At 40.2% G+C, this 13484-nt stretch overlaps 1 protein-coding gene across 2 annotated transcripts in view; it reads left to right on the top strand.

The window, feature by feature from the left end:
- ca16b (carbonic anhydrase XVI b) overlaps nucleotides 1–13484 on the top strand; it is a 100332-nt gene that overhangs the window by 21930 nt on the left and 64918 nt on the right. For both annotated transcript variants that reach the window (XM_051415742.1, XM_051415744.1), the window contains exon 2: nucleotides 612–716. In XM_051415742.1, the coding sequence (XP_051271702.1) occupies nucleotides 612–716 (105 nt within the window). The remainder of the gene's footprint in view (nucleotides 1–611; nucleotides 717–13484) is intronic.

Genomic DNA, 13484 nt, shown 5'->3' with positions numbered 1-13484 from the left:
GAGTTACAGTCCCTCCTGAGAGGAGCTGAAACAGCTGCAAATTGGGAGACGATTTGAGGCGCTTTGACTGATTGTTTCTATGAAACTGAAGTATAGCGGGACTTTAGATGTAATCTATAGATTTGTGCAAATATAGGTTTATAAATGACTGGTGTAATTTACATGACTTTGGATGGTCCAAAAAATCCTGGATTGATTTATTGCCCAGCCCTAGGGAACAGGGGGTGAAACCCAGTCTGCAGTGTAAAAGTTGGACACACCCATCCACCACCCCAACTTTCATACCCTCACATTTCGCTGTGCTGCATTGAATACATGCTTCCTTTTTTGTATTGGTACTAAAACATTTGCATCAGATGTAAATTGTATTTGTCCCACAAAATACAATCTGAATCCCAGGGGAGACTGGACTTCATTAAAGAAAATTTGAATAGAATTCTTGTACACTTTTCTAAATAAATCTTTCACCATGTTGCAAGCTATTGACATTGACCATTTACATTTCCTCAGACATTTTTAATAGATTGTTGAATAAGCTGCCATAGTGTTCGTTCAGGTTGCACATCTTCTGCCCTTGTGGATTTTCTTACGTCTGCCTCTGCCTCCCACAGTTGCATCGGGTGGACAACCTCACCATGCTGGAGACGGGCACCATGGGAGCAAAGGCGTAATGAGGGAGAGGAGGGCAGCTGGTGACCCCTATTGGTCCTATTCAGGTGAGCTCTCATTTGTGCGCTTGCCAGAGCCCTCAGTAGGAGGGGAAATGTGTTTCTTTGACTTACTCACCCCTGTTCCAGCTTGCCTATAATTTTCTGCTTTTTGCCTACTTTTTTGCCAGTAGCCCCTATTTCTTCCTTAGTGCAGGAGCCAAAATAGGCCGAATCAGGCATTTAGTATTCAATAGTTATATACCTGTACTGTAGGTTTTCATTGTCCTTAATTACTCTAATTAAACTAATGCACTTGAGAGAAAGAAGAAAGAAAAAAGTGATATATTACAAAGAGAGTAAACATTATGTTGTAGCCAACTGTGATTAATCCCAAATGATTTATTTATAGTCAGGTTTGGATCAAGCATACAAATGGAGATTTGTTGTGGATTGAAATGAGAATTACAAATACAAAAGTCGAACACATGGCATAGAGACAATTATGACCTCTAGTGTGTCAAATTCAGTTGGCAGCCATTTCCAGCAGAACTCTTTTTAAAGTATAATTTATCAGACATACAGTATGCCTAGCTGTTAAAGCCTAGCTAGTTCAGTTTTTTTTAATTCCTGCTTCTATTATTGATAATATGCATGCTTTTAACGCTGAAGTAAGTGCTTCAGGGAATTCAGACTTGCCTCCTCCTCTAATCTCTCAGCCATCTACCTTAACAAACTGGGGAGATGGGTGGATATGGCTGCCGAGAGTGAACAGTCAGATACACGCTCTAATGTATGATTCATTATGTGCTCTTTTATGCTTGTAAATATTCTAGAGTCGTGTGTGTTTATATATCCGTATTTGTTCAGTAAAGTTGTGGTCTGTTTTTCAAAGTGAAAGTGACAAATTGAACTGATTAAACTCTGTTTACTGAAGTTTTTAAAGCAATTTTTGAAGGTTGTACATGGGAATTTGTTATGATTACATAACATCTTATCAAAAAATAGTGAGTCGCAACTTTGCTAACATAGCCAAACACCAAGTGCAACAACACAAGACACAGCAAGCCAGCTAATATTACTAACTGATCCAACAGCAAGAAGGCCAGCTTACCGTCTATCCTGCTGCTTTCTTTTTCAAAAGCTCAAGCCAACGACTTAAAGACAGTCCGTGAGTCCGGTCTCTGTAGAGGCTGCTGAGCCTGGTTACGTTTTCCCGCTTGGTTCTGGTGCCCACACTACACTACTCTGACTTCCCAGTCCAGGCAGAACTGAGCTAACTAGCTAACAGCAGTTAGCAGTTAAGTTACTTCAGCAACAAGTACAGCAATTTGTACAAATCACTTAAGAGTTGGGGTCGTAAAGCATTACACACTTCTCACGGGAGATCATACCTGGCTACTCAGGTTTCATAGTGTGAGAACAGGCATTTGGGGTGCAGAGTGGGAATGAAAGAGGCACCACTCTCCCAATTAGAAGTCGGTGTACCGCTAAAATGATTTTGAAGCTGTTATTTTAAGGTAAAATTGTATAATGTTGCTTTAAGTGGCAGCAGCATAGTTATAGGCTTTACAAAGTTGTTTATTTCAAAGTCTGCAAAAAAGCACATTTAGCTAAGCAAATATGAAAACATTTTGTAAAGAAGCTATTTGTAAACTATAAAAGGCATTTTGTATACAATTTATTGAGAAATTTCCATTTCATTTTTAACTCCACGCTTTAGCACCATAAAGGTTACCAACATGCCGTATTTTGCAGTATTCATATAGTCAATACGTTTTGCCTCCACTCACTTACTATTTAAATATTGTTGCTCATAAAAAAAGAAATCAATGAGGAAAACGCTCTTTCTGCATTATAAAATCCTTTTATATGTAATAGTACGCTTTGTAAATGTATAGGCAGGTGGATGCAGACCAAGAGATGTGTTAATGGCTGGGAACAATTATGATGAGCACACATCAATGTTCTTTCACAGGACTGCTTCACATTCAGCTATACACACTCACACCCCAGTGCAAACACAGCCCTCGGTTGGGCATTGAGCAGCTCTGGTGGGAAATGGGGGTTATGTACTTTGATCGAGGGCAGCTCATTGGAAGAGCTCAGGAAGTGAGGAACAGTCAGTAAAATTATATTTACAGGTTCCAAGGTCCAATAACATCACCTAGCAAATAACTAACCTGGTTCCTCTGCTCTTGGAGTGAATCGCAGCTCTCAAAATGATTATACCCTTGGAATATTCTGTCTTTGGCACTGCTGTTGTGAGTAAAGAACATGTATGTCTGTACATATGTACATAAGGCTTGATACAGACTTTTCACATTTCTTTGGGGAATTCAGTTTGAGGGCCATATGTCTTTTATTTGACTGAATGTTATGTATGCCATGTTTGTGCACAGAGTTGGATGCACGCTTAGCAAGAGGCAGGCTAGTAATTGGGAGAAGATAGGATCTCTTTTTTTAACATAGGGAGGTTAGAGAAAAAAATTACTAAACATCAGGTCAGGCAACTCGCTGATGGCTTGATTTTGGACGTTCATTTCAGGCCCCGTTCAGAGCACTTACTCCTACCAGTGAAGGCAGCTGGCTGAAAAGGGAAGCATTGAGGGAACACAGAAATGTCCATTGCTTTGGAAAGGTAATTAGTGGCTAAGGCTGTGAATGGGGGACAGACAAGCGTGCCTTAGCAGCTAAATGGTTATTAAGGGCATTTGCTCTGTGCAAGTGAGTGTAAAAGAAATGCACACAGTAGGGTTAGCCTGAAGCTAGAAGGTACTGGTGCAAAATAGAATTCAGTTCTAGGAGCTAAACACATATAGAGTACAGAACCCATTGTTTCACACATTTTCCACACCCTTCACTGTGTATCCTACAGTCTACAGAATAGGTCTCAGAAACTGGAGCAGTAGCAAATACAATTTGAGTTTCTTCAACGTTTTTTTTAATATGAGATAAGGGTTTGAGTTTTTACATAAGGTGATGATATTAATGTCATCAGTATCAAAATATATTCCATAGTTTTCATGATAAGAGAGATTTCTAAACCCTTGCATTTTAACACATTAGTCGAATGCATTGAGGAGGGAGGCACACAGTGTAATTAGAGCTCTTATCATCCCATGACATGTCACCCTTCTGTGTGCTTTGGTTATGAACCTCACTGAAAGTAGCCTCGAAACCTACACCCTGAAATTTGATTAAAAGTTATTTAAGGCATGGTGTGTGTGAGTGTGTCTGTGTGTGTGTGTGTGTGTGTGTGCGTGCGTGTGTGCGTGCGTGTGTGTGTGTAGGCATTTTTCATAAGAGGGATGATATCATACTCCCTATAAGACTCCCACAGGAACAGGGCTATGCATCATTTCCCCCTTTTTATATCTCTGCAGGTTTTCACATCTTCTCTGTTAGTTTCTCTGGCTTCCTTTATCTGTACTTTTATGTTTTGGGGCAATATAGGCAGTAGTTTGCTTTTGATTGCACTCTTGTTGATTTATTGTTCTAGTTTAATTACAGCACAACAGTTGGAGTACCTTAATGTTCATTTGCAGAGGCATTATGCCTGATCCCCCTTAACAGTGTGTAGAATGAAAAACAAAAAAGAAAAACCGAGCAAAGAAATAATGGCATTAGATGTAGAAAAATATAGATGAACAACCTGAAGAAAGTGGTCTACTACACTTGATTGTTCTTACTGCATTATGAGATTTTGTCAAGTCCCCGAATTAACTTGCATGTCATTTCAGGCTGATATTAAGCCTAATGAAAGATTTATATCCTTGCTGTGCTCACTAAGAATGTATGATTTGGGTTTATAAAAAAAGAAAACCGTGCGTAGTTGGAGAAATAAAAAATGCAGTAAAGACCACATGATGATACTGTAGCCCAAATCATTTACATGATGATAGTCTACCTCCGCAAATGAATAATATAGCTATTAAAGCGCTACATCTCAGGGATTTTTCCCATTTATTACTTACTTCAAGCTCTGTAGAGATAGAGCTCCTACTGTCTGTTTTCATCCAGCAGTCGTGGATGTTTGGATGGAAGCCACCCTGACGAGCTGTTGTAGCCACTGAAAGAGCCTGCGTTTGTCTGATACGTGTGGATTATATTTCCCCTCAGCCTGACTGTTTTATTCCACTTCACTGAGGTTGCCCGTGATCATTAGCAATCTTTCCACTCATGTCTCACATAATGAAGTGAATGAAGTGTCATTTTCAATCAATTGCTATGTTGATCCAACTTAATTAGTACTTTAGAGGATACAAAACAAGATTAGTTAACTCACTGTTCTTGATTGCCAGGGCTGTTTGTTTTGGCTTTGAATTAACTCTCCATTCTACGGCTGCATGCACTTTCTGTAGCTGCTTATTGTATTTCTTCACTACTTTCAATCATTCTCTTTAATTTTTGGTTAAAAATATGTGGCTAAGAAAATTGCACTGATTTGGTATTACCAGCTTTTAAGATAAACATGTCTATCATACTTTTATTTCATATTATTTTGCAGTTGTGCGATTGATCTCGTTATAGAGACACATAGTTTTAAAAAAAAAAAAAAAACACAGGAGTTTTTGGATTGATTTCTAAATTTTACTATGCTTCTCAGATTAATAAGTTGGTTCTGACATGCTAAACCCTATGATTCACCTTAAATTGGCTGAGTGCTTGTGAAGGCAGTGCACTTTGTCTCTTGTGGTTTGACACCCCCCCTACAAAGGCTGGAGGGAAAAGAGCAAAGCCATGTTGTCATGGTGCCCGACAGAAGGAGCTCTGCCTCCTGGAGGTAATGAATCGAGAGGAGGATTGCTCCCCGTAGACCTCCATGTATGAGAAGCACTTGACTTTAAAGCAAAGCTCCCTGACTATACAGCCGTACAGGGTTTAGGCATGGAGGGTAAAATATGGGGAATTCTATACACGGATCCAGGGACTCGACAGGGATGAAGATAAAAAATAAAAAAAAAACAGCCTAACGTGTGTTTTTCTGTAAGTTTTTCCGATGAGATAGATGAGGGAATTTTTGTAAGAGCTCCAGAGATCTTGCCGCACTCTCCCATTGATGAAATGTGATTTATTGTAAATAATGATGTTTTGCTCCTGATTGTTTGAGACAATCAAATAATGGATATTAAATCCATTGTGGGATTTGTTTTGTATCATGAATCATGATACACAATTTTTGTTGTCCAAATGAACACTACAAAGCAATTGCTAAAATCAGATTTCTGCCAGAATGAAATACTTAGAATGGCAGCTGAAAATCACAGTTGAATTTAATTTCCAATTATCATGCAGTCCAATGACATTACCATGAACTAGACAATATGTCCTGTGATTTTCCAAACAATGTGACTGTAAGTAATATGAATCTCAGGAGGGGGTGTTTCAGCTATCGCAATATTTTTGCATCACCCCGTCAAAAATATACATTAGTAGGTCATTAGTAGGTTAGTGAGACTGTCCGTTCAACAGACTCTTTATATTAATCTGCTGGTTGGTAAAGCTTTTCTTCCACCCCAAACTCCACCCTCTAACATCTACTTATGCCTTCAAAGTAATAGATTTTCCTGCTCTCCAAAGGGACTGTAGATTGTGTTGTTTATGTATGTATGTTTGTGTGTCTGTGTCACTCCTCGTGAGATCAATGGTGTATTTTTATCAAACAAATACATTTCTTTTACTGGTTACAAAATAGTGTAGAGTTGCCAAAGCAGCCGTTCAATTTACATTTTACAATGTTCAACTAAACAATAGTAACTCACAAAGCATTGTGAATTAGAGTTTACTAAATGCTATTGTATACTGTGCCAACCTGTTGGAGATACTTTGTATTTGAGGGCAACACACTCTGACAGGGTATGACAAGCGTTAAAACACCTGCATCCCTTGTTTTCTATGTAGGCCTGCACACTGGCCGTAACAAACATCATTGCTAGTTGACACATGTCAGCTGTCCAATTTTATCACATTTAACCCCCCTGACTGACACATCCTGGCTACTGTACCCTGACTACTACTTCTTTCTGTGTGGTGCATTGGTGTGTGCTACAGGTGTCAGTTGACGCAACACTACGTGACACGACTTATCAAATTTAGAACAGTCTCCCCTTTTCCCCTTTATTTTGAGAATAGGAACAGTGTTCATTTACAGTAGAGTCAAACTCCTAGGATGTTCTGAACTTTGTTGTGCTCCTCCTGCAACATTCCTCTACTGCCTCCCGTAGCCACAGTGCTTTCTGTACTTGATTAATTTCTTCCTCCTGGGAGAACAGAGAGAGATTCATCTGTCTTACACTCCTGCATTTGTAGTCACAGCCATTCTCTGTGATGATGGAAGCTTAACACAACATCATCTATATTCCTCGAGTCTTGCTGATGTGTTGTATCAACCTGTAGTTGTACCTGCACTCATTTTCGGAGAAAATGAGAGGTGCAGGAACACTAATTATTAAAAATGAATTTCGCTGGGGCCCAAGCTGACTCATTATTCATCTTGGTTATTGCTAGCAGTTTGGATCAGCCTTCGTGTGCCAGAATTGGTCCATTTGTCTCTGTCAGGGGTGGGCCCTTGACAGATGTGCCAATATGGCTGCCGAAGTTGTGTGCTCGGGGAGAGGCATCTTAATTCTCCATGATGTATCACACTGGCAGCAACCAATTTAGCAGGATTGAGCTCCAAATCATCTTACTTCCCACTGCTTCTGACAATCTGTTTCCTTTCTCTAGATGAGGTAAATATATTAAACACTGAAATAAATTAGGAATTCCCGCACCCTGAGCTAAATCAGTGAGTTTTTGTTGCAGTTGATTGTTTGTATTGTCACATTGGCATGTCCAGAGAACAGTATCCTGGGCCTGCACCACCCAATGCACAGCAGCTATGATAAATACATACTGGTTTCTCTGTTTAGGGTAGATTGATGTATTGAACCGACAGGTTTGTTGTGCATACCTAATTAATTTAATTTCAGGTGTCACATGGCGTTGGTGTGCCTTGTAGCAGCATATTAGGCCTTGTTGGTGGCTCAGGTCCAACATAATGGATGTGGACATGCTTGGTCTGCTGGGATTGCAATATTGAGGAAGAGTGAGATTGCCAGCCCACAGGTTTCCTCTCTAATGTGGTTATGCTGATGAGCTGGAATCATCTAGCTAGCAGCTCAGCAAATTTTTAAACTCATAATCATGATGACTTACTTTGTAATGAGTACATATCCCCCCTAGAGGTGAGGAGTTAACTGCAGGGGGCAAGGCCATAAAAGGGCATAATGGTAAAACGTTGGAAGATTTGCAATGCTTTGCTTGAATTATAAAACACTGTTTGAAAGACAATCATATGTTCAAATGCTGCGAGGTATGTAAGCATAAATTTCACTTGTAGGCCTGCAAGCCACTGAGTAGTAAGTGTATAGAAGCAATTGATGGCATTTAGTACTGCATCACCTCTAGATCACAGGCGTTCCTGGGCTTGTTTTATCGTTTATTCTGTGCTACTATCTCTAGTTTACTGAATTACACTGCTAACTATTGATTCCTGTCTGGATTCTAAATTATAAGGACACTCACTGTGTAAACATGTAGCCATTGTTGTCCCTGCTTAGCTTGCAGAAAGACTGCAACATAGAAGAGTAATGGCTGCTGAGGAGGTGAGCTGAGCTTAGAGAGAGGCAATAGCTCAGAGTGGTTCAAGCTTTTTTTTTTTTTTTTTTTTTCTGTGATTTTGTGAGCTAATGCTGTGGGTGCTGAGTTTTTGTTCTCAAAATGTATGTATTATACATAATTGTTTAAATATTTCTAAGATAAAATCTCTGAAGATAGCACGTACATAGCCACCATGAAATCCAAAACAATCTGCGCCATTATCTCTCTGCACACCCAAAGACATTTATGTCAATTTAGGGCGATCCAACTTCATATTCTCACAGTAGCAGGCAGACAGAAGATCACTCAGGCCTGTCATTCTTTGTCTTGTAGACTCTCATTACTCATTTAAGTGGGAGCTCATATACCTGCAAGGGGGTAATAAATAATGTAGATGTACAGTATCATGAAATTATTGGGGTGGAAGCTGTTCTTTGTTTTCTAATATGTGTGCATATTGGACAGAAGGTTTGGACTATCAAACAGCCTCATTGCTTTTGATATTTTCTGTTTTTTAAACCTGAAAGCTGAAAATGGGAATTTTCCTATAGCAGGAGTGGGCAGGATTTATAAATGGACCTTTTTGATTGAATTGAGCGAAGTAGTCCCCCATGTTGGAAAATATTGTGAGCACGCTGCTAATGTGTCCAGTTTCAGCCTTTTCCCTGTTATTTTCTTTTTTAAAATATGTATTTATTTATTTATATTATAGTATTTTAGCCTCAAGCAGCAGAGGGGGAAAAAAAGATAGAGGGCAAAGGACCACTTGTCAGTCATCCATGTGCACACTACTGCCTCTGTCATTAGCTGCTTTGGTAACATCACCAAGCTCATATTTTCATTTCATTTAGTTGCCATTTACAGTAAGGTGGATGTTGTTTTCTCAGTACCTGCGTCTGTAGGAGGAAGTCGTAGTAAAGGTGCAAGAAAAGGTAGTCAGTTGAGGGGATTGAGAATTTAAATTTTCTACCTTCATGTTAAACTTTTTTTTGAATTTTTCTTTTCATACCTAGTGTAAAACCTCCCCATAGCAACTTTAATTATGAAATGAATTTAAGCGGTCTTCACCAGCATTCACGGCTTTGGAATTAATGTTCTGTTCCTCTATGTGAGCTCTCTTCTCCCTTCTATCCCTTAATTTCCTTCCTCATCTAGCTCTCCTAATGCTGGCCGCATCTCAATTCTGAGCAGGGGTCTGCGTGTGGATGCTATGGGGGTAGTGAGGAGGGTGAGACACAGACTGGATTAAGGCTGGATTTAAAATGGCGGCTTGCTGTGCTTAGCTCAACACTCATCTGGGGATGTGGTCATGTGCGATCTTGTGATTTGTGGCCTAATTAGTGGTTTTGGGGTACGGTAAGGCTAAAGATCTTGCACAGTTCCTCACTGTGTTTTAATTTCTTCCACTCCCTTCCCTCTCTGTGTCTACTGACTGGCACATGGACCCACATATGCGCACACTCCCCCACTCTCAAGCTGTAAAAATACAAGCAAAGGATGACTGTGAAACCACACGATAAGTAGCAGACATAACGGTGTAGCTGTGCAGAGAGAGGACTCTCCATACAGCCAATTTATCATCATCTGCCACAGCAAATAAACGCATGTGTGTTTAGTTCAGGTCCACAGCTGCAAAAGTTACAGATTTAAATTTGGCTGAAGCTGATGCTCAACTCCGCCAAGAAGGTCATGTTAAGATGACCTCTGTTTACAGACATATCCCATACTAATGGCTAGATTGACTTGGACTTGTTGTCGTAGCAGTAATCTCTTCAGAAAGTTCATGCAACAAATAGAAAGGTACCTTTTTAAATATGGAGACTCTATGACCTTTCCTGTATGCACCATTATCCAAACTTTGGCTGCACACAACCTACTGTATTATCTCCCCAAGACACTGTTTAGTATGCAAGTAATGGCTAACTTGGGAGATTATTAGGACTTGTATAAGGTTTTCACTTTAAATGGGTTCATGTTTTTGATTTGCCTTCCTTGCATATGTGCTTCTTGCTGATTTGAAAATCAATCTAAACTTGAAAATATTACACACTACTACTACTAATAGTGCAACTACTTCTAGTAGTACTTCTGGGAAATGTTATAGTAATGTTTCACTGTTGGCTCACTGTCAATTAATTATTTTTCCATCTTTCCTTTGTCAGGGAATCTCTAGTCCTAGTGTGTGAAAGTGCATTTTTACACATTTGTGTCTTTCTGTTTTGAGTAATAGAGAAATAGAATAGCTTGTAAGCTTTTGGAAGATAATTACAATGTCAGGACAGTGCATGTAATCTCAGTCCCAGACAGCTTGTGTACATGTGATTTGCTGAGCTGATCACACACTTTGTGGTGAAATATGAGAATCTGATGCTGATACTTCCTCCCCCAGTTTCATTCACAATCTGTATCTGATACTGAAAATTGCGACCAATATTCGATATTGAAGAGGCGACTGAATGTCTGTAACTGCCATGTCACACGTTGTGAGAGGAGATAAGCTTTTATATTATGGCTGATTTAGGGAGGATTGTTGAGACATTATTTTCACAGTATAAAATTGGCACTGTAGGACCAAACACCAAAAATAGCACCTCCTAACAAAATAATATGTACAAGCTGGCAAAGTAAAATACCAGATAACATGTCATCTGAGGATTCGCTGTGTGGGTGGAGATCTTTCACCTCTACCTGCTGACTGTGGCTAATGGTCTGCTTAGTGGTGACCTCATGCTGTGGGGTCATCCTGACGCCATGACTGGCAGGTAAGTGAGAGGCTTCTGTGTGTCTTTCAACCTCTGTCCCCTTGGGAGACAGCAGCCTGCCTGTCTCCTTATGCCTGTCCTGGTTTTATCGCTCTGCAGTGACCCACAGTCAACTCATCCTCCTGCCAGTGCATCCCTTAGTCAAGGGGACGAGGACCTTCTGGCAGGCTACCACCGCTTCCACTCCCCTCCCTATCTGATGGCCAGCTGCTTTATGCGAGACTGGTGACACAATTGGTTCTGTAATCTTTGAGATGTGTTTGGCATTTTCAGCCATGCTAGCCCCATGCCTTTAGGCATGGCAGTGTCTGCCTGTCTGTCGTTCCACTACTTTGGTCCAGACTGAAATATCTCTTGGATGGATTGCCACGGAATTTTGTACAGATGTCCATGTACCCAGGGGATGAATCCTATTGACTTTGGTAATCCTCTGACTTCTCTTGTCGTGCCGCCAGTATGTCAAAGTTAAAACTTGTTTTAACTCACATGGTGAATATGGTAAATATTATACATGTATAACATCAGCTTGTCAGCATTGCCATTGTGAGCATGTTTGCATGTTGATGTGAGCATTTAGCTCAAAGCACCACTGTGCCCAAGTACAGCTGCTAGCATGCCTGCAGACTCTTGTCTTGTTCCCCTTTGTCATCAAGTTTAAACATGCAAGACTTGCTACAATATGCAGCAGTCTTGTTTGGCATTTGGCATGACTATAGTTGAAGAGAGTGGGGCATGAAGTAACACATATACGATTGAAGGGTGCTCCGATTGATCCGTCACGGATCCTAATCGGCCAATATTTGCTTTTTATTACTCTGATTGGCGAGAGCCGATCAGCTGGATGTTTTACAAGCAGTGAGCAGGTAAAGCAACAGTTTGGTTTTTGATAGGCGATGTCATTCTGCTGTTGGGAAAACGGAATCGTGTGTGAAAACAGAGTTGCGTGTCTTGGGTGAATTCATAAAACTGACTGCTGACCAACAAAGTGACAGAGCAAACACATACAGCCTGTATAAGGAGAGAGGCGCAGAGAGAGGCAGGGCGGGGCAAGCCGGTGTGGGCTTGTGTGCTTCACTGTAAACATAAGGCTTTAAATAGACCCAGTGATTGGTGATCGGTATCGGCGGATACTGCTTCTAGTGATCGGCCTTCAAAACCCTGATCAGAGCACCCTTATATATGATGTCACTGTACAAAAAGCACACAATCAAGTGAATTTTAGACCACGTGAGTCATTCAGTGAATTTATGTTGGTTTTTTTTGCTATCTAGACATCGTAATATGAACAAGATTGATGTCAGTCACTCTACAATAACCAAATGTGCACTTTAAAACTGACACAAGACAAAGTGAACATCATCTAGAGACCCTGTTTCCCCTTATACCCAATTGGATTAAAAAGATTTATTCTGACGAGCCAGCATCATCATTGTTAAAATTCTGCAGTCTTGCTAGTGAGTGGAGAAAGTGGTAACAGCATGCCCTTTTCTAATAGTCGGGTACAGAAGTCCTAGCTTAGTGGAAGCTCCAAGAGCCAAAGAAGAGATAATTAAACTAATGGATGAAGCTGCATAAATAGAATGTGAGGGTATGACAGTTCAGAAAGAGGTGATGGCTCGGAGTGAGATAAGCTGCTCGCTGAAAGGAAGCGTAACAATAGGAATAGATGGAAATGGCGATGTGACAAATTGGAGATGGATTCAGTTTCGTTTTTGCTGTGTGTGTGTGTGTGTGTGTGTCTGTGTGTGTGTGTGTGTGTGTGTAAGCGTGTGTTACTAACATAAATACATATTGTGCAGATGTCTTTACACATCACAGTATCTGTTCTGCTTCAGCCCCAGTGCTTCATCTCCATTGTAAAGGTTCCCTGATTTGAATAACTACTGAAATACTAATTATTCCTTAATATTGATGGGCTGTGATTTGAGTACAATTGCCATTTCTAATATTAAAACGTTCATCGCACGACCAGCTGCAGGACATGAGTGCTGAGGTTAGTGTCTGTGCTTCCGACAGTTAGCTGATATGAAACAGTTGCCCTTGGACAAAGCAGAGTAATGTAGCGTCACTAATCAGTGTTTCACTTTGCGGCTCTACAGAGGAGGTCTGTGTTCCGCTCGACAGAGTGCTCACCTCTCTCTCCTGTTTACAATTAGCAAGAGGTTTCCTTGCACGTCAATGTGCACTTATACACAGAGGACAAAACCCAAGAGACAACATTTACTTCTTTTTATATTGTGTGAAAAAACAACTTGTGTGGAGAAGCACTTATGAAGTTTAAAGGAAATAACTTTTATTTACTTGCGTTTTTTTTTTTTACTTTAGTTTTTTTTTTTTTTTTTGCAGTTAGTCACAGGGTTTGTAATCCTAAACTAATTAAAGAAGATTAGAGAAAAGTGTTTTACAAGACAGCATCTTCTATATCATATAT

Source organism: Dicentrarchus labrax, unplaced genomic scaffold (genome assembly GCF_905237075.1).
Source record: "Dicentrarchus labrax unplaced genomic scaffold, dlabrax2021, whole genome shotgun sequence".
Classification (NCBI taxonomy): domain Eukaryota; kingdom Metazoa; phylum Chordata; class Actinopteri; family Moronidae; genus Dicentrarchus; species Dicentrarchus labrax.
Note: the sequence above shows the minus strand (reverse complement) of the source record. Positions and strands in the feature narration are given on the sequence as shown.